This window comes from Medicago truncatula, chromosome 6 (assembly GCF_003473485.1).
Source record: "Medicago truncatula cultivar Jemalong A17 chromosome 6, MtrunA17r5.0-ANR, whole genome shotgun sequence".
Lineage (NCBI taxonomy): Eukaryota > Viridiplantae > Streptophyta > Magnoliopsida > Fabales > Fabaceae > Medicago > Medicago truncatula.
In genome coordinates, this window is record NC_053047.1 from 7966146 (window position 1) to 7990111 (window position 23966).

The 23966-nt window shown below is 33.0% G+C and overlaps 4 protein-coding genes and 1 non-coding gene across 7 annotated transcripts; 2 read left to right on the forward strand and 3 right to left on the reverse strand.

Moving 5' to 3' along the window:
• Nucleotides 1–723: 723 nt before the first annotated feature.
• Nucleotides 724–7360, forward strand: LOC25495676 (putative F-box/LRR-repeat protein At3g59170). 3 transcript variants are annotated; one of them, XR_005646589.1, is made up of 9 exons: nucleotides 724–959; nucleotides 2473–2763; nucleotides 3319–4171; nucleotides 4411–4564; nucleotides 4671–4886; nucleotides 5294–5466; nucleotides 5657–6315; nucleotides 6386–6641; nucleotides 6724–7360. XR_005646589.1 is itself a non-coding variant. In XM_024785816.2 (5 exons), the coding sequence occupies exons 2-3, from the start codon at nucleotides 2491–2493 to the stop codon at nucleotides 3847–3849; spliced, it is 804 nt and encodes a 267-aa protein (XP_024641584.1). In that variant the 5' UTR covers nucleotides 724–959; nucleotides 2473–2490; the 3' UTR covers nucleotides 3850–4171; nucleotides 4411–4564; nucleotides 4671–5209. The 3 variants fall into 3 exon arrangements, 1 of the variants encoding a protein (XP_024641584.1); XR_003013050.2 differs by having other exon boundaries at nucleotides 5294–5446; XM_024785816.2 differs by lacking the exons at nucleotides 5294–5466; nucleotides 5657–6315; nucleotides 6386–6641; nucleotides 6724–7360 and having other exon boundaries at nucleotides 4671–5209.
• Nucleotides 7361–7481: 121 nt separating this feature from the next.
• Nucleotides 7482–8250, reverse strand: LOC120576140 (uncharacterized). Its single transcript, XM_039827159.1, has 2 exons — nucleotides 8003–8250; nucleotides 7482–7920 (listed from the first exon to the last, which is right to left on the reverse strand). The coding sequence occupies exons 1-2, from the start codon at nucleotides 8135–8137 to the stop codon at nucleotides 7636–7638; spliced, it is 420 nt and encodes a 139-aa protein (XP_039683093.1). The 5' UTR covers nucleotides 8138–8250; the 3' UTR covers nucleotides 7482–7635.
• Nucleotides 8251–8939: 689 nt separating this feature from the next.
• Nucleotides 8940–12771, forward strand: LOC25495677 (FBD-associated F-box protein At5g22730). Its single transcript, XM_039835129.1, has 6 exons — nucleotides 8940–9116; nucleotides 9195–9255; nucleotides 10569–10832; nucleotides 11127–11975; nucleotides 12096–12242; nucleotides 12329–12771. The coding sequence occupies exons 3-6, from the start codon at nucleotides 10587–10589 to the stop codon at nucleotides 12611–12613; spliced, it is 1527 nt and encodes a 508-aa protein (XP_039691063.1). The 5' UTR covers nucleotides 8940–9116; nucleotides 9195–9255; nucleotides 10569–10586; the 3' UTR covers nucleotides 12614–12771.
• A 1004-nt stretch (nucleotides 12772–13775) lies between these two features.
• Nucleotides 13776–15284, reverse strand: LOC25495678 (F-box/LRR-repeat protein At1g55660). Its single transcript, XM_013595907.2, has 3 exons — nucleotides 14337–15284; nucleotides 13949–14207; nucleotides 13776–13855 (listed from the first exon to the last, which is right to left on the reverse strand). The coding sequence occupies exons 1-3, from the start codon at nucleotides 15282–15284 to the stop codon at nucleotides 13776–13778; spliced, it is 1287 nt and encodes a 428-aa protein (XP_013451361.2).
• An 8070-nt stretch (nucleotides 15285–23354) lies between these two features.
• TRNAC-GCA (transfer RNA cysteine (anticodon GCA)) lies at nucleotides 23355–23425 on the reverse strand. Its single transcript has one exon. It is a non-coding gene; the product is annotated as a tRNA-Cys (tRNA).
• Between the last annotated feature and the right edge of the window lie 541 nt (nucleotides 23426–23966).

Genomic DNA, 23966 nt, shown 5'->3' on the forward strand with positions numbered 1-23966 from the left:
TAAATAATATGAAAACATATTAGTTGTCTTATTTTTCAATTGACGTCACGACACATATGCATGTGTAATTTTTTTTAAACAGGCAAAACTGATATATACTTTTCTTTTAAATAACAATCTCTTGAGCACAAGATATATCAAAGAGACAACAAAGAATTTACAAAATCAGCACCTTAATGCAGATACAAATCAGTCGATGCCCAAACATACAAGCATGTGTAAAATAATTGCATTAATCTTATAATAATTATTATAAAATCTTATACAATGAAATCTTATTGGACAATAGTCATTTTGATCTCTGAATGTGTAAGATGTCGTGACAATAGTCCCTCAATGTATCAAAATTTGAAAATAGTTTATGAATGTACAATTTATTAGTCAAAATAGTCTTTGACGCTAATAATCCATAAATACTTATAATAACTCTTTTCATATAAAGACTAAAATAACAATAATCAAATATTAATAAGGACTGATATGAAAACAAATAAATATATTGAAAAAATAATATGACAATATTAATAAAATATTTTAATTATAAAAACTATTCTGATTAACGAAATATAATAAAATCAATGATTATTTTTAAATTTCGATACATTGAATAGTTATTGTGGATATTGTAATAAATTGAGGGATTAAAATATTATCCCAAATCTTATAGTATTTATTTACCCATAAATGTGATAGATATTGTTTTATTTTTGGGTCAGTACAGTTTGAACGTTTAAAAAACCACATGAGCATGCTATTACCCAATGAACAAAGAGGAAACCTACGTTGCAATTAAGAGAATGTCAGGAATAGCTTTTATTTTCTCCTTGAAACAAACACTTATCACTCTAATCCTTTTCAATCAGATTCTGGTGGCAATTCACTTCTCACTTCTCTCTTCTCTTTACATAAAACTTTTCAGTTCTCATCTCTCTCCATAACATTGCCTTTTCCTTTGTGAGGTAAGCAAGCTTCACTTCATCTTTGGAGTTAACTTATTTTCAGTTCTTCAATTTGAATCTTTGCATGTATATGCTGAGTTCATTTCGTATAAGCTCTTTGGTTAAGCTGTTTTTGTTGAAATGTCATTTAAGCTGTTTTTGAACAAGCACTTTTTAATCTTGCCATTTAAGCTGTTTTTTCGTTTTTTTTGTGTGCTGTTTTTGATGAAATATGCATGTTATACGAATTTAAGCCGTTTTTGTTGAAATATCATTTAAGCTGTTTTTGAAGAAGCACTTTTTAGGGGCCGTTTTTTTAGATTTAAAAAAAATAGATTTTTCATTGTATTTCTAAAAATGGATTTTTTTAGAAATTTACTCAAAAATAGTAGAAGTAATTTCAAACTCATTTAGCATAAGTTATAAATGAGATTTTGACATTCACTAACTTAAATATTCATCGTTAGAGATTTTACATAATAAAATCACATATTTTTTCAAAGTGACATCTTTCAAAAATGATTTTTATGAAAAGCTATTTGAAACTGTTTTTTTTTTTTTAGAGATTTTTTCAAAATTTTAGTATAAAAAAGAATTATAACAAAATGATGAAATACTTAGACTTACATTTTAAGATAAACTATTCAAACGGATTTTTCATTCGAAACTTTCCTTAAAAATTCTTTGTTAAAAAAATTGTAGCAAAAAGATATTACACTATAAAAATCTATTTTAAAACAAACAGGCCCTTAATCGTGCTATTTAAGCGGTTTTTCGTTTTTTTTTTAATGCTGTTTTTGTAGAAATATGCATGTAATACGAATTTAAGCTGTTTTTTTTTTCCTTTTTGCACAAACTCTCTTATGGGTGGACTACCATAGTGGCTCGATAACGAGTATGTTTGGATCAATCGTTTTAATTTTGTTTTACTCTATTGCATTGAAAGTGAGAATTGTTTTAAGTTCTATTTGTTGTCTGAGTTGTTTGATTGTGTTTGTTACTGGAATATGATAGCATTACTAAGGAGCTTGTGAGATTCTAATTGTGATCATATATTTGGTGCCACCACTATTATCAATTCTTTATCATAGACACGAGTTTCTGCTTTTTTTGTGGTTTTGCCCACCCTTCTGTTTTTTCGAACATAATTGCTTCTGTATTAACACCTTTTGACTTATACTTTTGTAACAAACACTTTCCACATTATGTTTTGGCTAGTTGAAACAAAAATTAATAATGTTTTGGCTTCATTGAGCTGTTTGGTTGATGTCCTTCCCTGAAATGAAATATCTTTAATGGCCTCTCTGTTGCTTCCTGATCTGTGCCTTAGTTTTGTGCGCTTGTGCTAGTTTCGCTGATTTCTATTGGTTTAACCTTCTGTCTCACTGAAATTTATGGTTTGTAGGTTCACTAATGGTTATTTTCTTTCGCACAATTATGCTTTTTTCCAACTTTTTTGAAGCCAAGCTTTCTTTCTAGTAGTTCATTATTTTTATGGTTATTTCATATTATGCTTGTTTTCATATCACTGCAGAATTAGGCCAAGTAAAACATGGAGTCTGGTTTGAGTACCACAGGAAAGAAAAAGCATGATACTGAAGACGTACTCCACAGCAAGCTATCTGAACCACAGCTTATAAGTCACATTTTATCTTTTCTGCCAACAACAGATGCAGTTAGGACTTCTGTTTTGTCAAAGAAATGGTTAAATAACTGGACATCTGTCACCAAGCTACACTTTGATGACAGTCTCTTCAAATATTTACTTCGAAAATGCACTCACTGCGCAGATTATATTCCCTCTGTTTCCTATGTCTGTGATAAGGTTATTTTTCTATTCTTCCTCTTGTTACGTTATTTCATTGTAAACCTTTTTTAATATTATTATCGACAAACTTTAGTTTTTTTTTTTGTTTCGAAAATGTTAGTTATCGGTAAATTAATTAATGATTATGTTAGTTTTTGTGCAGTAAATGAGCATTTAAATCCTGTTGAGTTTTTTAATTATTTGAATTTACAGACTAGCTTATTAGTCTCTTAAATTAAAGAAATGTCAATGAACTTGGCTTCTTGCCTTCTTATACTAGAATATTTTCTTTAGTAAATATATATTTCAAAACCGCCGCAAAATGAAAGATCTACATATCGACTTGAATAATGTCTTGCTGCATCGAGAGATACCTAGAACCTTTAATATTGCGGAGACAATTGAATTTCTTTTACTGAACTTGTTCAATATAAGGGATTAAACTGTTATTTCGTAAAATTGAGATACTAAATTGCCAACCCTTACAACAATATGGACTGAATTACTCATTTAGTATTTTTGTCTGTCTGCATGAGCCTTATTTGACAGTAAATGAACACACTTTGGTTTTAGGTGGGCTTTGCTGGTTTTGCTCTGTGTCAGAGGTGTTCTGTTTCACAGGATGCACTCTACAATGGTGGAAATAGTTTGAGCTTTTCAGATTTGAGGGAAGTGAGGTTTGATCGCAAGAAATTTGAGAAGTACTTTGAAAACTTTGTATACAAGGCACTTCTTTTTACTAATAACAATAGTTCAGCTTCAAGAATGTTGGAAAAGTTTTCTTTTGTGATCCATTATAGGCACGATATTGCTGATCTCAATATATGGATCTCTTCCATCTTGAACAGGGGAGTGAAAAGTCTAAAGATTGTTGTTTCATCTGTTGATCTACTAAAATTTTCTGCTAGCACATCCAATTATCTTTTAAATTCCACACTTCTGGAAGAATTGGAATTGGTGCTTAGGATGTTCACTGTCATCGAAGCTCCTAGAAATTTTGTTCGTTTTGGTCACCTGAAACATCTGAAGCTGTCTGGTATCAGTTTTGTCATTGGCACTTCCTCTGATTATCTTACACTTAGCTTACCAGTTCTCAGAGTTTGAGATCAAGAACTGCAATTGGTCAAGTGGAAAGGATGTTATTGTAGAAGCTTCTCTGCTCGAAAGTATTTTGATACAAGAAGAATATGTGGACATTGACGACCTACAAGGCCAATCAATCAAATTTAATGCTTTGTATCTCAAAGAATTTAGTTACTGTGGTTATGGTATATCACAACAAATTTACTTGTCAGGTTGTGGTTTTCGGTCTTATGCTTCTGTCAAAATCATTTTAAACTCGTGTGAGAACATCGCAACATGCTTTGCTTTTCAACTTTTCCAGCATTTCCATCAAGTGAATTGTATCAAACTTGAAGGGTCAAAGGTAGGCATATTGTCTAACTTTTAATAACACTAAATTTGTAATGTCAAATATTGAATTCGTTATAACTTGTTATTGATTTTAGTTAATAGAAAATACATACATATGTTGATCTTTTCTTTTCTATTCATTAATTGTTACAAAAGTTATGGCATGTATATTATTCATAAGTTTGTTATTTATGGAGATGAAAGATTTATTCTTCTGTCGCAATACAAAATAATTTTCTTTATGTCATCTAGGTCCTGACACAATCAAAAGTTGTGTATCCTGTATCTGTATCTGCTCTGACCTGAACTGGCAAATTTGAGCCATTTGGAGCTTGGCTTTGTTAGCATTGAAGTTATTTTAAGCCTACTTCAAAGGTCTCCAGTTCTCAAAACACTAGTTCTCAAGGTTAGTATTTAATAAATGGAAGTAGTAACTTAACTATGTGCGCTCTATATTCTTAGAAGTTGCATATTTGTCGAGTCTTATTTTCCTTTATTGTGACTACTTATAGGCTTTCACTAACCGAGAGACACCTTCAAGTTCTGAATTTAATTCAAAAGGCGGCAAAAAGGAAGGTGAAGGCAAAAGTAAATGCAAGTGCGACTGAAACATCTTCTAAGGTCGTGCATGATACAATGGATAAAAGAGTGGTAGCCATGGAAAAACTCGCACACCTTATGGAGGAAGAAAACATTTTAAAGAAGGAGGAGATGGAGTTTAAGGCAATGTAAGTCATCATGTCAGACACGTCCACGTTGAATGAGAGTCAACATCAAGTTCATGAAAAATATTGTAATAAGCTCAAAGAAAAGTATGGATTTTAGTTAAGATGAAATGTTGTAGTACTATTAAAATTTAATAGGCTTAAATATGTAAAAGGTCCCAGTAAGTTCGCGCATTTTTGGTTTTTGTCCCTGTAAGATTTTTTTTCTTTCTAAAATAAACCTTTTATCTTCTTAAACTTTTGGAAAGGTCCTTGCTGTCAGCTTCTGTTAACAAAAACGCCATTGTGGCTAACAGAGCACAGGTGGCAGACAATGAGTTGGCATATTTGATGAGGTGGCAGCAAGTTAACTTTCCCCCCTTTATAAAGCAAAAATCACAACTCTTTTCATTTTCGTCCCTGTCTTTTAGGGTTTGCTCCAAAATAGAAACAGTTTCCTGTGGCATTCGAAGCGGTTCCGGTGGGTGATAAACTGAGAGAACGACGGCGAAACACAACCATTTCAATTGCGAAGGTGATACGAAGGTGATCGACGACATTAAACGGTAGAAAAGCGGTTTCAGGTGTGTTCTTAGCTTTGAAGGTAGACGAAACGTTTGCATACTCTGTTTTAAATTTTGTTTTTGTCTAATGTTCTATTAATCTGATATAGTTGAATGGTTGTTGAGTTGTATTGTTTGTAGTTGTGATTTTTGTGTTGTCGTCGTCTGTGTTTGTGTTGGGGATGAAATTGTTAGGTTATTAAGTACTTAAGTTTTTTAAAAAATTTACAGGGATGTCTGTACCTGTTGTTTTTCACCATGGGGGTGAGTTTGTCAAAGATTTTCTGTTGTATTACAAAGGAGGAAAAGAGAATCGGTTTAATGAGATTGATAAGGACAAGTGGTGCTACTTTGAAGCTACTGGGATATTGAAAGATTTAGGATATGATGATCACCTTAAGTATAGGTTATGGTGGTATATTATTGAGGATGACAAGTATTTAAGGATTATAGATGACAATGACACTGATAACATTGCTGAGTATGTAGCTAATACCAAATGTGAGGCTCACATATATGTTGAACATTCAGTTATAGAGACCACATGTGCTAATGTTGGAGTTAGATCAGTAGAAAGTGTTGATGCTAGTGGAGTTAAAGCAGGTAATGGGTGGAGTACTTATGTTGAAGGTGGTCCTAGTAATGGGTGGAGTTGAAGGTGGTCCTAGTAATCTGCTGAATTTTCTAACCCTGCAGCAACTAATGTCCCAACTACTCAATCATCTAAAGCTCCAGACCATGCAGCAGCAATTAAGGCAGGACACCAAATAGGCGAAGACCCGGAATTTGATGCCCTTGTTGCAGATCTTGCAACAGCTTTTGAAGCTACTCAATCTCAACCAAATGTGTCATCAGTCATGACTTATGCATCAATTCCCCCCTCTAAACCAGTTAAGTATTGAACAACTCTTTATATGATGCAACTAGGATGTATTAATTAATAAAATTGTGATGACTTAGGTAAAGAATACTAAGAAACAGTCAAGGAAGCAGCCACAACCAAGTAAGCAACCACAATCAAGCAAGCAGCCACAACCAAGCAAGCAACCACAATCAAGCAAGCAGATAACTCACAATCTAAGGAGGAGTAATAGGTGCAGGAAATTGAGGTGTCAATGTTGCTGGTCCTGGAGCTAATTCTGAGACACCATTGGTACTTGATGATCAGGTTCCTCCAGCTCATGTACCATTCAAAAGGCCTAGGACTGTTACTAATGTAAGTGATAATACCTTAAATGTTAACTGTTGGTTTATATAAAATTTGTTTTTGGCTATAACACTATTTGCAATGTGATCAGGTTCAATCACAAAACCCTGAGCCAATCCATACTGAAGTTGATCAATCACAAACCCCTGCACCAACCCCTACTGAAGTACCAAATGCACAAGTACCAAATGCTCAAGTTGAAGATGCTACTCAATCAATCAACACTCTGTCAGCTCAATCCAACACCAGTCAGTCATCTCAGGCAACTCAGTGAAACAATGATGTGGACATGATAATTAATGGACTGAAAGCATTGCCACCAGCACAAGGTACTGAAGCAATGACACAAATAGTTGATGAACTGTTGAAGTGGGACAATAATATTGCAAAGGTTCAAGGAAAAAAGGTGAAGACAGTTGGAAATCCATCAGAAAATCAGACAGCAAATGATGGCTGGACTGAGAAGGTTGCCACCAGAGGAGTTAGAGAAGGTAACCAGAGAGCTACTTGCAGCACTAGTGAAGGGGAAAGACAATGTTGACAAGTTCAAGAAGGGAGATGAAGCAAGACCTGTAGAGTAGATGGCTGCTATGTTCTACTTTTTTTTGCAACAGATTTATGAATGTTGTTTTCCTATGAACCATTTATCCATTTTGATGTATTCTGGCCTTTATAATTGGCCATAAGACAAAGTTATTTTGATTTCAAACTATTATGCAATTTGGTTAGTACATGTTTTCAATCTGACTTTTATAATTGGCCATATGACAATGTTATTTTGCAATCTGAAAACTTTATGCAATTTAGCAGGTTATTATCTACCTACTTTATGAATGGTTATGCAATCAATTGCAACAAAAATCACTAAATTAATCAAATTTAAGTAGCATACAATGTTTCAACTAACATTACAACCAAAACACACAAATGTTGAACTACACCATTACAACCATAATAACCAACTTCAACATGATTGTTACAAACCATGTATCAACTACACCAGTCAACTTAACCCAACAAAAAATACCCAAGAAACAATCAACAAAACCATAAACAAGTTCGTCTTCTTCCTTGAATGTTGTAGCTTCTTCTTCAACTTCTCATTTTTCTTGATTCCCAAATCTTTCAATATCACAGTCAAATCTTTCATCACCACTTCACAATTGCAATCACATGGAAGCTTGTTCATGGACGAGGTTGGTGATTCAGCTGCGATTACAGGACGAACATATGGAGCATGTCCTTCAATTTCATCATCCCATATGTACAACTTACAACTACTAGCAGTCTAAGATGAAAACAAACATATCCAACTAATTAAAATGTGCGAAAATAAGAAAAACAACAAAGTATTACAACAGCAAACTCACCATATAGGTTGGGCATTTCCAGTATCTCCTTTTAGGGTTTGCACTTGAATTGGATATGAACATTTTCATGATTTTGTTGCAACCACACATAGGTAACCCATTTGATGATGGTTGAGTTATGGAATTAGAAGACATTGTTGAAAGAGATAGTTTTTGGTTCTAGGGCGCAAGGTATGGGAGTGATTGGGGGCGCAAGGTATGGAAGTGATTGGGAGGAAGAAGAAGACTAGTATTTGAGAGGAAGAAGAAGACTGAAAGTTTGGTTTTAATTTCAAATTTTGATGTTTTCGTTTTTTAATTTTATCCCTGTGGTAATTTACGTTTTTGATTTTAGTCCCTGTATTTATACAACTAATCATCTCGCATGCCACCTCATCAAATATGCCAACTCATTGTCTGCCACCTGTGCTCCGTTAGCCACAATGGCGTTTTTGTTAACATAAGCTGATGGCAAGAACCTTTTCCAAAAGTTTAAGAATATACAAGGTTTATTTTAGAAAAAAAATCTTACAGGGACGAAAACAAAAATTGCGCGAACTTACATAAATCTTTTACATATTTAAGCCAATTTAATATTATGTAGTATGGATTTTAGTCAAACTAGCCGTTAGTAAAAGACACTATATTTATTTTTATCATTTTTAATTATGTATGTCATGAATTTAATGTTAATTTTCAATTATTGTTATAAAAATTTATATTTTATTTTATTTTTAATTATTTTCATATTAATATTAATTAAATTAATATTTTAAATTGTAATAATAAAATTAAATATGAATATAATAATATTAATATGTGATGTAAAGTTGTGGGATCCAATATAAATTTTTTAGAGTTCAGCATGGTAGTTTAAAGTTGTATGGAGTTGCCCAAACTGAAAAATTCAAGCCCAAGTTTTTTCCCGCCTCTTTCAAGAAAACAAACAAACTCTCACCCTTTTTCATTCTCCATCTCAAATTCCACCGTCAAACAAAATAAACCCTCTTTCTATAACACAAGAAACAAAATCCTTTTCCACCTTGAAACTCAAATTCCATCACCGTTTCTGCATCTTCACTATCAAGAAAGATTCACATTCTGCGATTCGGTGCCTTCTCCTTTTTCCTGCACGGTAACAACGAATTCATTTTCTTCTTCAATTAACCTGTATCAAAGTTCTTTCGTTCACATTGTGATTTTCATTTGCCAGGGTCGTGAAATCCTTTATCAGCAGCTTTGTTCCGTTGTCATCACGCTTGAACAACTCTCAGGTTCCCTCTTTCTCTATGTTTCTTTGGTATGTTGTTTATGGCTTGCATAATTTTTATTTATAGGGATTCTTGTTTTCCATGAACATATTTTTCCCTTCTCTAAAAATAATTATTGTACTAATGTTACTGGTTGTGACCTATGGAGCACACACTCTTCGGATTAGGCGTGTCCCGACACCGACACTTGTAATTACGCTGAATTATGTGATTTTTTCAAATTATTAGTTGTGTCGGCGTGTTAGTGTTCGGTATCCGTGTCCGTATCCGTGCTTCATATGTGACTGTGATATGGATATGTTTAATTTTCTTCTTGATCCCATTGAACAACATGAATTTGTGACCGAGTCTGTTGGTGATAAAGCACAAACTTTAATTTTCTTCTTGATCCCATTGAACAACATGAATTTGTGAATCCTTGTTTGTATTAGCAGAGTAGAATGTGTGTTTAAGTAAACCATAACAAGTTTTGTAGTATGTAACACATAGCTTTGTTTGATTATGTATAGACTGGATATTACTATTTAATAACCATCATGGCTTCAGATGTTGTTTTCTTGTGGTTATGAGATTTTCATAACAAGTTTTGTAGTATCTAACACAGAACTTTGTTTTCTTGTGGTTATGAGATTTTTCTGGTAGTATCTAACTTAATTGCTTTCGTATTATGTTTTTGTCAATCAATTCATTTCTGAGTTTTGTTATGCTAAATTTATACCCTTATCTTGCTCTTGTAGATTGATCGGTATAAATATATAACTAGGTCAATTGGTAGTAGAGGAAACCTAAGTAGTTGTTAGTTTCAATTCAATTAGTGATATTTTGGAGTTTGATATGCTTTTCAGTTTTTCAATTCACTCAATCTCAATTTTCGTTGTGTTATGTTGGTGCTCAATCTGTTTTGTTGTGTTGGCGTTAAATCTTTTCATTCTCAGTAATGTTGTCTTTGTGCTGGTGTTCATCTCACTTCTTTGAAATTTAGAAAAAAGGGAAGGAATTTAAAATGTTTTGGCTTCACTGTGCTGTTTGGTTGTAGATCAAAGGTGTAAGTGTAGTTGGTCCTTCCCTGGAATTGTTTTGAGTGTTGGAGTTATAAGTGCTGCTAAAGTTGACCCTGTTGTTGCTTTGGTTAAAGATATCATTAAGGGTACTGAATATATTATAAAAAAATAAAATAAATTAGAATCTATGAATGTCTAAGTGGGATTTTATGCAAATTTTATGGCTAGTGTTGTGGACTATTTATGTCTAAGTGGGATATCATCAATGTTTGTTTTCTTTCACACAATGATGTTCTTTTTTGTGTTTGATATTAGAATTAGACAAAGGAAAGCATGGAGTTTGAAGAAGACATAATCCACAGAAAGCTATCACCAAAGCTTATAGGTCAAATCTTATCTTTTCTGCCAACAAGAGATGCAGTTAGAACTTCTGTTTTATCAAAGAAATGGGCTAAGAACTGGACATTCATCACTAAGATGGACATTGATGATGGTCTCTACTACGATGAGTCTCATTCTATTCAAAATTGCACTCGCTGCAAAGATGAATGTAACTGGGAGTTCTATGTCTCTGATAAGGTCACTTTTCTATTCTTCCCCTTGTCTTATTTCATGCTAAACATTTTTTTTTTAATATTATTATCAACAAACTGTTTCTTTTTTCTCTTTCCAAAATGTTAGTTATTTGTAAATTAATTTATGATTACGTTGGTTTAATTTTGTGGGGTAAATGAGCATTTTAATCCTGTTAAATACCAAATATATATTGACTTGAATAATGTCTTGCTGAATCAAGACAAACATATAACCTTTTTAAATTGTGGTACTAAACTGACCGACCCTTGTAATAACGGTCACACGCTGTGGTTTTAGGTCGGCTTTGCTGATTTTATTTTGTGCAAGGAGTGTTATATTGAACATCATGTACTCAACAATAATGGAACAAATTTGAGGCCTACAGAATTGAGGGAAGTGAAAGTTGGTGGTGGAAAGAAATTTGGGGAGCACTTTATAAAATTTGTGTACAAGGCACTACTTCTTACTCAACAAAATAATCCAAATTCAAGTATGCTGGAAAGGTTTTCTTTAGTGATCGATAACAGGCATGATATTGATCATCTCAACACATGGATCTCTCACATCTTAAAGAGGGGAGTAAAAAATCTAAAGATCCATTCACCTTTTTTCAAAATACCATTTTATGATAGCACATCCAGTTATCTTTTAAATTCAACATTGCTAGAAGGATTGGAATTTGTGCTTCGGATGTTCACCATCATCAACGTTCCCACCAATTCGGTTCATTTTGGACATTTGAAACATCTGAAGTTGTTCGGTATCTTTTTTGACCTCTCCTCTGATATTTTTACACTTAGCTTACCAACTTTAAAAACATTTGTGATCAAAAACTGTGATTGGTCAATTGGAAAGGAGCTTAATGTAGAAGCTTCACTACTTGAAGTTATTTTCATACATCAAGACTTTATTGATCTACCCGGGCGATCGATCAAATTCAATGCTTCGTGTCTCAAAGAATTCAGTTACTATGGGGATGGAATATCACATCAAATTAACCTGTCAGGTTGCGGTTTTCTATCTAATGCCTCTGTCAAAATCAGTTTAAAAGAATGTGAGAACATCATTCCGAATACATACTGCTTTGCTTTTCAACTTTTTCATCATTTTCATCAAGTGAAGTGTATCAAACTTGAAGGGTCAGAGGTAAGTATATTGTTTATGTTTTTCTAACACTAAATTTGTAATATGTCAAATATTGAATTCTTGAGATCAAAGTTTATTTCTTCTGTCACAATATAAAATCGGTTTCTTTATGTCATCTAGGTCCTTACTCAATCAGAGGTTGTTTATCCTGTAAATGCTCTTCCTGAATTGGGCAATTTGATCCATTTGGAGATTGGCTTAGTTAGTATTGAAGTTGTTTTAGGCCTACTTCAACGGTCACCGGTTCTCAAGACAATTGTTCTCAAGGTTAGTATTCAAAACAATTGTTCAATGGAAGTAGTAACTTTGCTATGGCTGCTCTTTTTTAACTTTGTTTGATGATTAATGGACAGAAAATACGAATGTTTGACAAAGAGCGTTTGAATTTAGCTGCTGTACCCGAGTGTCTGATATCTGCCCTCCAGATTGTGAAGTTTCAAAACATTAATGGCGACAAGCAGGAGCTACTTTTAGCTGAATTTTTTTTGGAAAAGGGCAAGATGTTAAAGAGAATGAGTTTCTACATTGATCCAAAGCTGATAAAATTTGAGTCTGTGGCAGACTTCATTCAGAAGAAGGTTTGCTCATTTAAGAGAGGTCCCTCTTTTAGCTTTTTTACATATCATAAGTGCTATTAGATCCACAAAGTTTCTTTGAACATATGGCATGGTATATAATGCTAAACTCGAGTCACCAATACTTTAACTGAATGCTTGTCTGTTATAGCAGAATGTATGTGTATGCATGCATAATTTTGACAATTTTTTTTGAAAGGATTGATATTATCATATGATTATATGCGATTCATAGAATTTTGTTGTTGTCAATGATTAAAATAATTCTTCGAGTAATTTTTTTTTTGTTGTAAAAAATGCCTTTTGTTTACTTGTCTTGGGACCAATCTAGTGTTGTCTTAGTATTGTTCTGTCTTTATTGAACTTGTACTTCACCGAATTTGATTAAATTTTTGATCGGGTTCGGATCTAAAAATTGACACGGTCGGATATGGATCAAATAACCCTTTCACTGTACACCCCTAATTGCACCCATTTTAGTTTAATTTTCTTATAAAAAAACACAATGACCTATTGAGTCCTAAAAACTAGTCTATCTATCTATTTATCTTGAGAAAAGTATTTTTTTTTCCAATGCTACGTGATTAAGTTTAATTTACCTCTTTAATCTTTTCTTTTTGGAGATTAGCCCCCTTTTAATATAAAAAAGTCGTTTTTCTTAATCTTTTTCTTCTTAATATTAGAATGTTTGAATAGAATCTAATGAGTTTAAAATGTCGGTATGTACACTACTTGTTACAATTTCATGGCAGGTGCATCCATGAGAACATAACATGTAAATGAACATTATACGTTTGATTGAAGAAAATGGACTCAAATCTAGTCTATTCCAACAAGAGATTTATTTTTCTACACTATGTAAATTACTTTGGAATTTAATATGAGCCCTTCATCTTTCTATATCACACTATTAATTTTTAGTAAGCTGCAGTGTAAACAATAATTTTCAGTAAGCTGTAACTTAATGTTTAACTTTTCTGCAAAGAAAAAATGTATTTGATTACCCAATCAACATGAATAATAAGCATTCCCTATAAAAAGGAATAAAAAGATTACCTTCAACAGAACCATGTGAAAAAATGTATACAAATCAACAGTATATGACTGCATCAAAATTTCTGTTCGGTTAACAAGGATACTAACAACGAATACATTTTATTCAAAAATAAAACAGAATGAATTAAACTCACAAGTATATGATAACAGTCAGAATATCACAAGCTCTTTAATAATGCCAACATATTCCAGTAATTTGCACAATCAAACAAATCTGATAACAAACAGGATTAAATGGAAAGCACAGAACTGTGAGAAAATCAATTAGTATACACAGAATCAGAAATATGAGAAAACTCTCCTTAATAGATTGCACTTTATTTCAAACGAAAATAAATTTACATCCTTGAGTTATCCTAGAATAGGAGGAAAATTCTTCTATAATTTCATCTATTCCCAAAACCATTCCTTCAGTAGTAACACCAATTCTCATCTCCTGTAAAAGACTCCCATTCTTTAAAATATATTTTGCAAATCGAAGATCATTATCCGAGCCGTCAAAGTTTAAAATAGTACATGATCTGAGGTTAGATGTATCGCAATCAAGAACCGGATATGGGCAGTCCAATTCCCCGTATAAGCTGGTAAACCTATATCTCCACTGTCAAAGGGATAAAAATTAAAATTTATCAAAATATATACAACATCGATCGCAAGACGTCATAATGATCTATCAGATAACATTTATCAAAATATAAGAAAAAACAAAAGAACAAGCAAACAAAAATACCTTTTTAATGAAAAGAATTTGAAGCTTGGGACAATGGCGGAGCAGTTTTACTACACCATACCAACAAATATATGAATAACTAGGAAACAGTAGTTCGATGGAAATTAAGTTTGGAAAGAGTGGAATGGCTTTCAAAGAGAACGCTCCTGTGCATTCCATGACTATGCGTAGAAACTTGACATTATTAATACCATTAAACAGACCATCCATTATCCCTATACTCACTCTAACCAACATAGGCAATGTCAAGGGTTTAAGCCCTTCTTCTGCTGCATTGTTTTCATCATGTCTCATAAAATAGATAAGTTCAGCATGCAAATCTTCTAGGATAGGACAAGCATTGAGAAAATTTATGTAATCATCCCGATTTTCAAAAGAAACTGATGTCAGATTTAGGGTTTTGAGTGATGGAAGATGAACACTTGAAGTATCCTTTCCAACATATAAACTTTGAAGTTTGAGAACAACAAGAGTTTGCGAGACGAAAATAACATGCTTTAAGGTGTGGAAAGGCAAAGTGAGATGAATTTCCTCTATATGAGGTTTTTTTGCCTCTTGGAGCCAATTTGTCACGTTAAATCTACTATTTTCTGGGTGGTATCTAAAGTCATACTTGAGGGAAATTTTTTTGATGGGTTTGTTGGTTGAAAGAGGAGAGAGGATGACATTATTGACAAAACTCCGGAAGCTCTCAACAACAGGGAGTGAATAGCAGAGTGCGGTCCACCGCTTGGAAAGAATGGACGTAGTAAAAGCCAGTTTGGTTTGGAGAAAAGAGAGAATGTAAAGCAGTAACTCATCTGGTAAATCACTTATTCTATCGACCAAATCGTTTTCACAATTGTAGAGTGCCTCCTGGGAGTAACAATTAACCTGAACCGTAGAAGAAGAAGCTGAATAATGAAACCACTTTTCCTTAGATTCTCGTAGTTTCCTTCTTTTCTTCATAGCTAAGGGATTGAATAAATTCACCAATCGTATAACTTGGTTGCTATTTATACTAAAAGGCTCACACAACAAGCCCAAGGTCCAAACCAATATTTTGATGCTTCATTTAAATAAAATAATTTTGATCTAAAATAATTTTTGTACTTTATTATTTTATGTACGGTTAAATAGTTGTTTCCTTAAGGTTCGTTTGGTTAGAGAGTTTTGAAGGGGAGGGGAGATTTTTAATTTGAAGTGTTTGGTTCAATTTTTAGAAGGGGAGGGGAGCAAATCTCTTTAAAATTTTATCGCCTTGCCATAATTATCCTTAAATTAATTTTAAATCTCAGTATTAACCTTGTAACAACTTTTATTATTATTAAATGATATTATCTTTGTAACAATCTTATTATTATTAGGTTATCTTATTCTTGTAACATTTTTTATTATTATTTTGTTATATTTTTCTTGTAACAACTTTTATTATTACTTGTTCAAAAAATAAAAAAACAACTTTTATTATTATATTATCTATCACTCTTATTTGTTACATCTAAAAATCACTCCTACTACTACTTTGTTGATGTCAACGACCTTATTATTATCTTATTTTAATTCAACATTGTTCCTTTTTTTTTTTCTTCCAATGTTAATTCACTGATTCATGTCTTGTTGTGCAAAATATATGAACCAGTTTGAGATAAAATAAGCAGCTTAGATATGTGTTTGTCATTCGTCGATCTCTGAAAACATCACAATTGAAATAAAATTATGATCAAAATCTTTTAAAATTAACTAATAAAATAATACGAATCGTAGTATTTAGTCAAATTAAAAACATCCAAAATATCTCTAAAAAATTGTACACCGGCAGAATGGAGTTGTTACTATAGTAAACAGTTTATTGGTTTAGGTTTTAGTTTAGGCTTAAATAGCTAAATTAATTATTTAATTATACACTAAAAATAAATAAATTACTTATGATATTAAAGAAATATGTATATGCGGGGTTACAGGGCTGGGCAGTATAGTACCCTTACCCGTGCCCATACCCATTTAAATTCGTGGGTATTATCCGAACCCGTCTCCAGACCCATGATAGCGGGATTTTACCCTACCCATTGTGGATATTTTATGCGGGTATTCATTGAACATGGGTCCAATTGCCATCCCTACCTCCCCAATTGCGAACCAAACACTCACATCATGGGTTTGCAGGAGGAATTTTAGCAGCATGCCACCAAAGTCTATTGATAGAAAAGGGCCACATAAAAAAATAAAATTAAATGATGTATTGCTATTCTAAATTGACAATTATTTTGAGATATATTAAAAAACATGCTAAATTACACAATTTGTCTCGTAATTAAATTTTAGGTAACACTTTCATCCTTTGTATTTTTTTTTGTTTTGATTTAGTTTCTTCTGTTATAAAATGTCAACATAGTTTTATAAAGAGAAAACTTAGGTACATAGTTATCCATTTTTATGAAAATAATAATAATAAAGAGAAAACTTAGGTACAATTCCTTAGGTGTTTTTCGTTTGGTTTTTAACTAAAAATACATATTTTTTGGATATAACAAACTTTGAGAAAATTATAGATTTGAGGAAATCATGGTATTTTTAGTTAAGAACCATACGAAAAGCACCTAAGGAATTGTACCTAAGTTTTCTCTTAATAATAAAACTCCAAAAATATTTCATCAAACTCAGAAACAAACCAAAATATTCTTTATACAAATCTAGAAAATTATAATTCATTGAAAAAATCTCATAAAAAATGATAAAATATTATCATTTTTAACATAAATGATTAAATTTGTACAAAACAAAAGAACTAGATTGTACAAAACAAACTTACTCCTTTACAGCTAATCAAACTGAGAATTAGATTGGTAGTTATATAAAACTCCCTATTGATTGATACTTTTTTTACTACTTGATAGAACCGTGCATTTGTGGAACCTATCATAATGCCATGAATTTTATTTCTTTGGCGAAAAATAAAAAATTGAGTAGGAAAGAAGTAAGTATTCAAGAAGATTCAAGAAGATGAATGAAGATCAATTGAGAGAGAAGATATGAGATATACAAAGATAGAAGTTGTATATTAATTTTTTACCTTGGAAATTGACGAGGATGAGATAAGCTTGTCATTTACAATGCAATTAGGTGGGATCAAGGTTGCATTAGTGCAATTAGGTGGGATGAAGGAAACATATAGATTTGTGCACGGAGTTATGTTAGAAAAGGGGAATGTTACTATACGATATAATCATTTATTCTTGTTGATATTATTACAAAATTGACCGTTGGATTAACTGTTCGAGATTTTTAATTATTTGATTTTGAAAACTAAAAGATTAGAATCTTGAATTAAACAATGTCAATGAACTTAGCTTCTTCTAAAACAATAATTTGTGCTCTTTACCAAATTTGGGAAGCGCTTTGTAAAATTTGTGTGCAAGGCACTTCTCTTTACTAATAATAATAATAATAGTTCAATTTAAAAGATGTTGCAAATGTTTTCTTTGGTGATCAAAAACAAGCATGATGTTGCTCGTCTCAAAATATATGGATCTCAACCCTAGAAAATTTGGAATTGATGCTTAAGATGTCCACAACCATCAAAGTGCGCACCAAATTTGGTCATTTAGGATATCTGAAACACATGAAGTTGTTTGGTATCGATTTTGTAATGGACCTTCCTTTGATTGTTGTACACTTTCTTACTAGTTCTCAAAAAGTTTGAAATTAGTAACTGTGAATGGTCAAGTGGAAAGGATGTTATTGTAGAGGCTTCTCTGCTTGAAAGTTGTTATGGACATGCTAGAGCATCAATCCCATGATGACCAAGGACCCAAAACCCTCGAAACATGACATTACGTCCTGAGTGAGCATGCTAGTTCCGGTGCGTACCTTCGCACTGAAGCACAACCCCACACTTCTTGCACCGTACACATGACCTCCAATGGCTCCCTGATCGCTGCATTTCAAGGAAGCCGATAAACGCCTCCTTCTCCTATGTAAGGGTGACTCCGAGTCACCCTGAAGGTATGATTCATTTCGCACACTTTTACACATTCAACTTCATTTTATACATTGATTTGAGCATTGGAGTGCTAACATGCCTACATGCACCTTTCGCTTTGCCGTGACGATTGCACTGCCACCGTGCTGAAACACCACACGCCATCGTTGCCTCTATCCGTTCATTATATTATTTTGACACAAGAATCCCTTGACGAACTAGAACGTCAATCAATCAAATTTATTTCTTTTTATCTCAAAGAATTCAGTTACTATCGTAATGAGTCAACAATGTGTGTTTAATTGCTATGACCGAGAAGGAGTTGGTTACATGTTTTATGATTCTGATATGAATAAACTAATTAGATGTTCTAATGCTAAGTTGATATTCTAGGGCTCGAACCTTCGATTTCTAGCTTCTCAACACTCGTTTGGATGAGTTTTGCAGCTAAAATCTTCGAACCTTTCTCTCTGAGCGCTAGCGGTACTCGCCGCTTTACCTTTCCGCATCCTATCCTCCCTATCCATATCTGTACAAAATAAATTTAAAAAAACATAAATACGTGGAACAATGGTTCTAACCTAATCTAACTTATGAATTCATCAAACCTATTCTAACTACATTATCCTAATCTAACTTATGCATTCATCAAATCTAATCTAACTACATTATCACATTATGGTTATTCTACATTATGGTTATCATTATGCCAAAATTATGGAGCAATGTTCTAACCCTTACATTATCACAAATTAAACTTAAGCATATATGATAAATTAAACTCAAGCATTCATAAAATTTAATATAACAAATTCATCAAACTTTATGTAACATACCACATTATGTCGTTCATCAAACTTGCCAAAAAATGCCAAAAAAACAAACTTATAAACATCATAACATATATGCATTACACAAATATACGGTTATTATATCATTATGTCCAAACTAATCAAACTTGTAAAAAAATAAAAATAAATGCAAACTTATAATCATTATAAGTTACAGAACGTGTAGAGCAATTTCATCTGTTTTTGTATTACCACACCTTGTTTGTGAAGGTTATAAAAACACAAGAAGGGGGGGCGGGGGGTTGAATTGTGTTTTCTTTTTCTTCACCTAAAACTGAATTCACTGTTCAGAACTTGATAGAATTTAGCTTCTGAAGTACTGATCAAAGTCTAGTTGCAGGGGATAAGTAAAGAGAGAGAGAGAGAGAGAGAAATAAGAAAGACATAAAGCAATTTATAGTGGTTCCTTCCACAAACCGGAAGTAGTCCACTCCTCATTGCACTTATAAGGAGATTTCACTAAAATCAATATCTGATTACAAATTAATGCTTAATGCTCAAAATAGCAAAACACTTCAAACTAACTCAAGCACAAGTGTAAGAGATTTCATATTGCTCAAGCACAACTTCAAGAGACTTCCTATGCTCAAGCACAACTGCAAGAAAATTCTATTCAAACAGATTACAAAGAAAATTGTTTGAGGTTGAACACTTGATATACAATCAGTGGTGTTAACAATACAAATCAGATACAGACTCTTAAGACTCTAAAATTTCTAAGATATGAAAGTTGTTAAGAAATTCTAAGTGAACTTTGATGTGAAACAATTTCATCAGAGTTTTGGCACTTGTAAAATTGTTGTGAGTCTCTTGGAAATCTTCAAGTGCTCACTCATTTATATAAAGGTGTGAAAGAGACGTTGTTGATTGCCAACACATCAAAAGAGTCGTTGTTGAAGCTTGATCAAATCACCAATGATCGGTTGCTTGATTTGGTTATTGTCCTAAGAGGGAACAATTTCAAATTCATTCCATGTATAGAGAATTACCAACGTAGTCACAACTATTGTCTTGTACTATTGCAGACACAAAACAGAGTAGTGGAGATAGTGGTTGTACAATTGTACCATTGTCCTTTTCTAATCCTCTTCGGTGAATAAGCATCCAATGCCTTTAAATTCCTCTGAATTAGTCGTTGCTCAAAGCTTCTATTCCTTCTGCATTTATGCAAAATCAGAATGACAACATTTAACTAACTTTAGTTTCCATTCTTCAGCTTCTGATGATCTTCAGCTTCAGGTGAACAACATCTGATAACAGTGCTTCTGATGACGTCAGCTTCTGATGATCTTCAGAACCTCTTTTCTTCAGATGCTTTCTTGCAACACAAGCTTCCTTTTTGTAGATTCAATTGCTTTCATTTGTTCTTCCAGAACCTATGCTTGATTTAAGACATTCAAATTTTTGTCTATGGTCCTGCACCCTTGAACAAATATTAGCATATATAATTGACATTTTTTAATACTTTGTTATCATTAAAACTCAAAAGGGTAATGTTAAACACATTTTGTTCCAACAGTGTGAAAACTAAATATATTTCGAAGTTCTGAATAATTTACAACCACTAATAGGCTAATATAACTTGATGGGCAAGACTAATAAACTAATGGACCCAAAACAACTAATCACTAATAATAATTAAAATAAACTATTTACAATACTCCCCGTCAAGCTGGTGAATGAATATCAATCTTTCCCATCATGGAAACAAATTTTTCAAAGTTATTATTGTTCAACCCCTTTGTTAGAAGATCTGCAAGGTTGCCTTGGGAAGAGACGTATGGAGTGCAAATTAGACCACTGTCTAACTTTTCTTTGATAAAATGTCTGTCAACTTCAATATGTTTGGTTCTATCATGCTGCACTGGATTATGGGCTAGGCTAATAGCAGATTTATTATCACAATAGAGCCTCATTGGTTTATCAATCTTTATCCTTAAGTCTTTCAAGATGTTTCTCAGCCATAGTAATTCACATATCCCTTGTGCCATTGCCCTGAACTTTGCTTCAGCACTAAGATCTGGATACCTCATTTTGTTTTTTATTTTTCCAAGTCACAAGGTTCCCACCTAGGAAAGTGCAATATCTTGTAGTGATCTCCTATCCACAATTGACCCTTCATAGTCCGCATCAATTAACTTCCATTCCTTTCGAACAAAATTCCTCTACGTGGGGTTCCTTTCAAATATTGCACATTTCGAAGTGCGGCTTGTAAACTCAAGGTTTTTACATGGTTAAAGTCTCAATTTTATTACCCTAGTTTTGTTCTCTCACTTTTAAATTCTCAAGAATAACAACAACCCTAATCATCATCAGTTCATCTATGCTTTCTCACCATGATTCTCATCATAACAACACCAAATGTTAAAGGATTGAAAACAACCGTTCAATTAATAATATTAATAGTAATACCCTAATATAATGGTTTCCTGCTCTCTCCATAACACTGGCAAACTCTAATCGCTCACCACCGTCGAGATTTGACTCTCCCTCTATGTACTCTTCTTTTTCCTTTTATATCTCTTTCCCACTCAAAACCTTCTCTTCTATGCATCTCGCGGTTTAGATAGTCATTGAGTGGGCGGTGGTGTTGTTGAAGAAAGAAAGTGGAGAGAGAAATCTTAATATATAATAAGTAGAAAATTGATTCTAATTATTTTAATGAGGTGTTCGGTTTTAATTGTTTTGGTTTAAGAATGATGTGTTGGTTTACGATGTCCTTTTTGACGGATTTTATATGTTTATACTTTTTTTTTAAATATTATTTTTAGGTTTACTTGTTCCCCAATATAATTTAGATTCGGTATGGGCTTTTGCCCTCTTTTCTACCAAAAATAAAATAAAATAATTATATTCCGTAATCTTTCATCTTATAAATAGAAGTAACCCTAATTCATATGCCGTTGAAAACCCTTCCTTCACTCTATTTGACTAATCTGCAATACCGCTCTCCCAAACCCTTCCATTGCTTCCTTCCTTTGCCTCAACGATGATGATGGTGGATAGAATCAGCGATTTACCGGATGAGTTATTGTCTCACATTCTCTCTTTTCTCCCAACTAAACTCGCTTTCTCTACAACCGTACTTTCCAAGCGATGGACCGGACTCTGCTATTCACTCCCTGCTCTCCACTTTGAATTTCGTTTGAAGAACTGCGGTCTATCTAAGCAACAGGTGGAAGACACCTTCTATCGCTTCAGCCATTTTGTAGACACTCTCATTCTCTCTCATCTTTCAAGGAACAAACCCCTCAAAACTTTTCTGCTCAACTGTCCTATCAGAAACTGCAAGCAAGATAGTCGCATATTCAATGCATGGATTGAAGCCGCAAAACAGCGTAGTGTTGAGGAAATTAATCTTCATATGGATTTCCACACCTTGAATCCCATAAATCTCTCAAACCCTTGTTGTTCTCAAACTTATGGATTTACACATTGGAAATGATACTTCTTGTGTTGATCTTCCCTCGCTCAAAATCCTGCATTTAAGTTATGTTTATTTTGAAAATCAGAATGATTACATAGGTTTTCTTTCTGCTTGTCCCAACCTAGAAGATTTGCATGCTGTAACTGTCCGTACTAGGAAACCTGGTCGAAACAACACATCTGAAGGGTTGAAATCCTTGGCCTTACCTAAATTGGTTGGAGCTAGTATTGACATGGCAGATGCTCACTTTAATCTCATTAAAAATATCAAGTTTCTACGGGTAATCATAAATCAAAAGGATTCTATCCAAGTCATTCAAGTGTTTTCAAACTTAATTCATATTGACCTGTTGTTTTCTCCTTACTCATTTCATAATCATAATTGGGATCAAGTAGTACAACTGCTCTGCCATTCTCCCAAGCTTCAAATTCTTTCAATTAAAAAGGTTTTCTGAGTAGTATATTTGTTTGTTTGCTTGTTCTTTTTTCTTTCATATATTTTGTATAAATGTTGTTTTTTATCTCCTTGACAGTCGAAGAATACAACCTTATCCAAGGAATGGAAATGCCCGATTGATCTATTCCTTTTCATCCCTCTAATGAATTTTTCGTTGAATCTGAGACGAAAATATTTACAACATTTTAGAGAACAAACTTCCCGATGCTTAGAATTTAGCATCAAACTAGTCCCTTATTCCTACACTAGCTTGTGCTGGAAAAAAAGAAAAAGTTTTCTATATCAACAAAACGAAATAAACTATTTGAATTCTCTTATCGATCAGGCGACACCCGGATTTGAACTGGGGAAAAAGGATTTGCAGTCCCCCGCCTTACCACTCGGCCATATCGCCAAAATAATACAAAAAAATAGATCCGAATACCCCTCCTCCTCTCAAAAAAACAAAAAAGGGTTTCTAAAATTCTTTTTTTTGATGTGTTTGTATCTTAAATTCCGTTTTCTTTAATCCCCTCCCCTCAGATCAGTTATTGAATGTGTTTCATCTCACCTCAGATCATGTACTATTTTAAACTTACAAGGCTCGGAAAATGATCTTCGATTTACAAAATATATTTTGCAGAATGCGAGTCTCTTGCAGGACATGAAAATCAGCATTACTACTAGAACAACTTGGAAAAAAAGTAGGATTCAAGAAGTATTGACCTGCTGGCCAAGGATATCTTTAGGATGTAAACTTTCATTTGAATGAGTATAGTTACTAGAATTGTCGGTTTTTTCATTAGTTTATATTCTAAATATGTTGCAACTATTTAGTTTGTTAGTTCAGACAACATATATGGTAGATTACCATTGCGACTCAACAATAATTATGTTTCGATGCTTTTAATTTTATTTTGCTCTATTACATTGAAAGTGAGAATTATGTCATTATT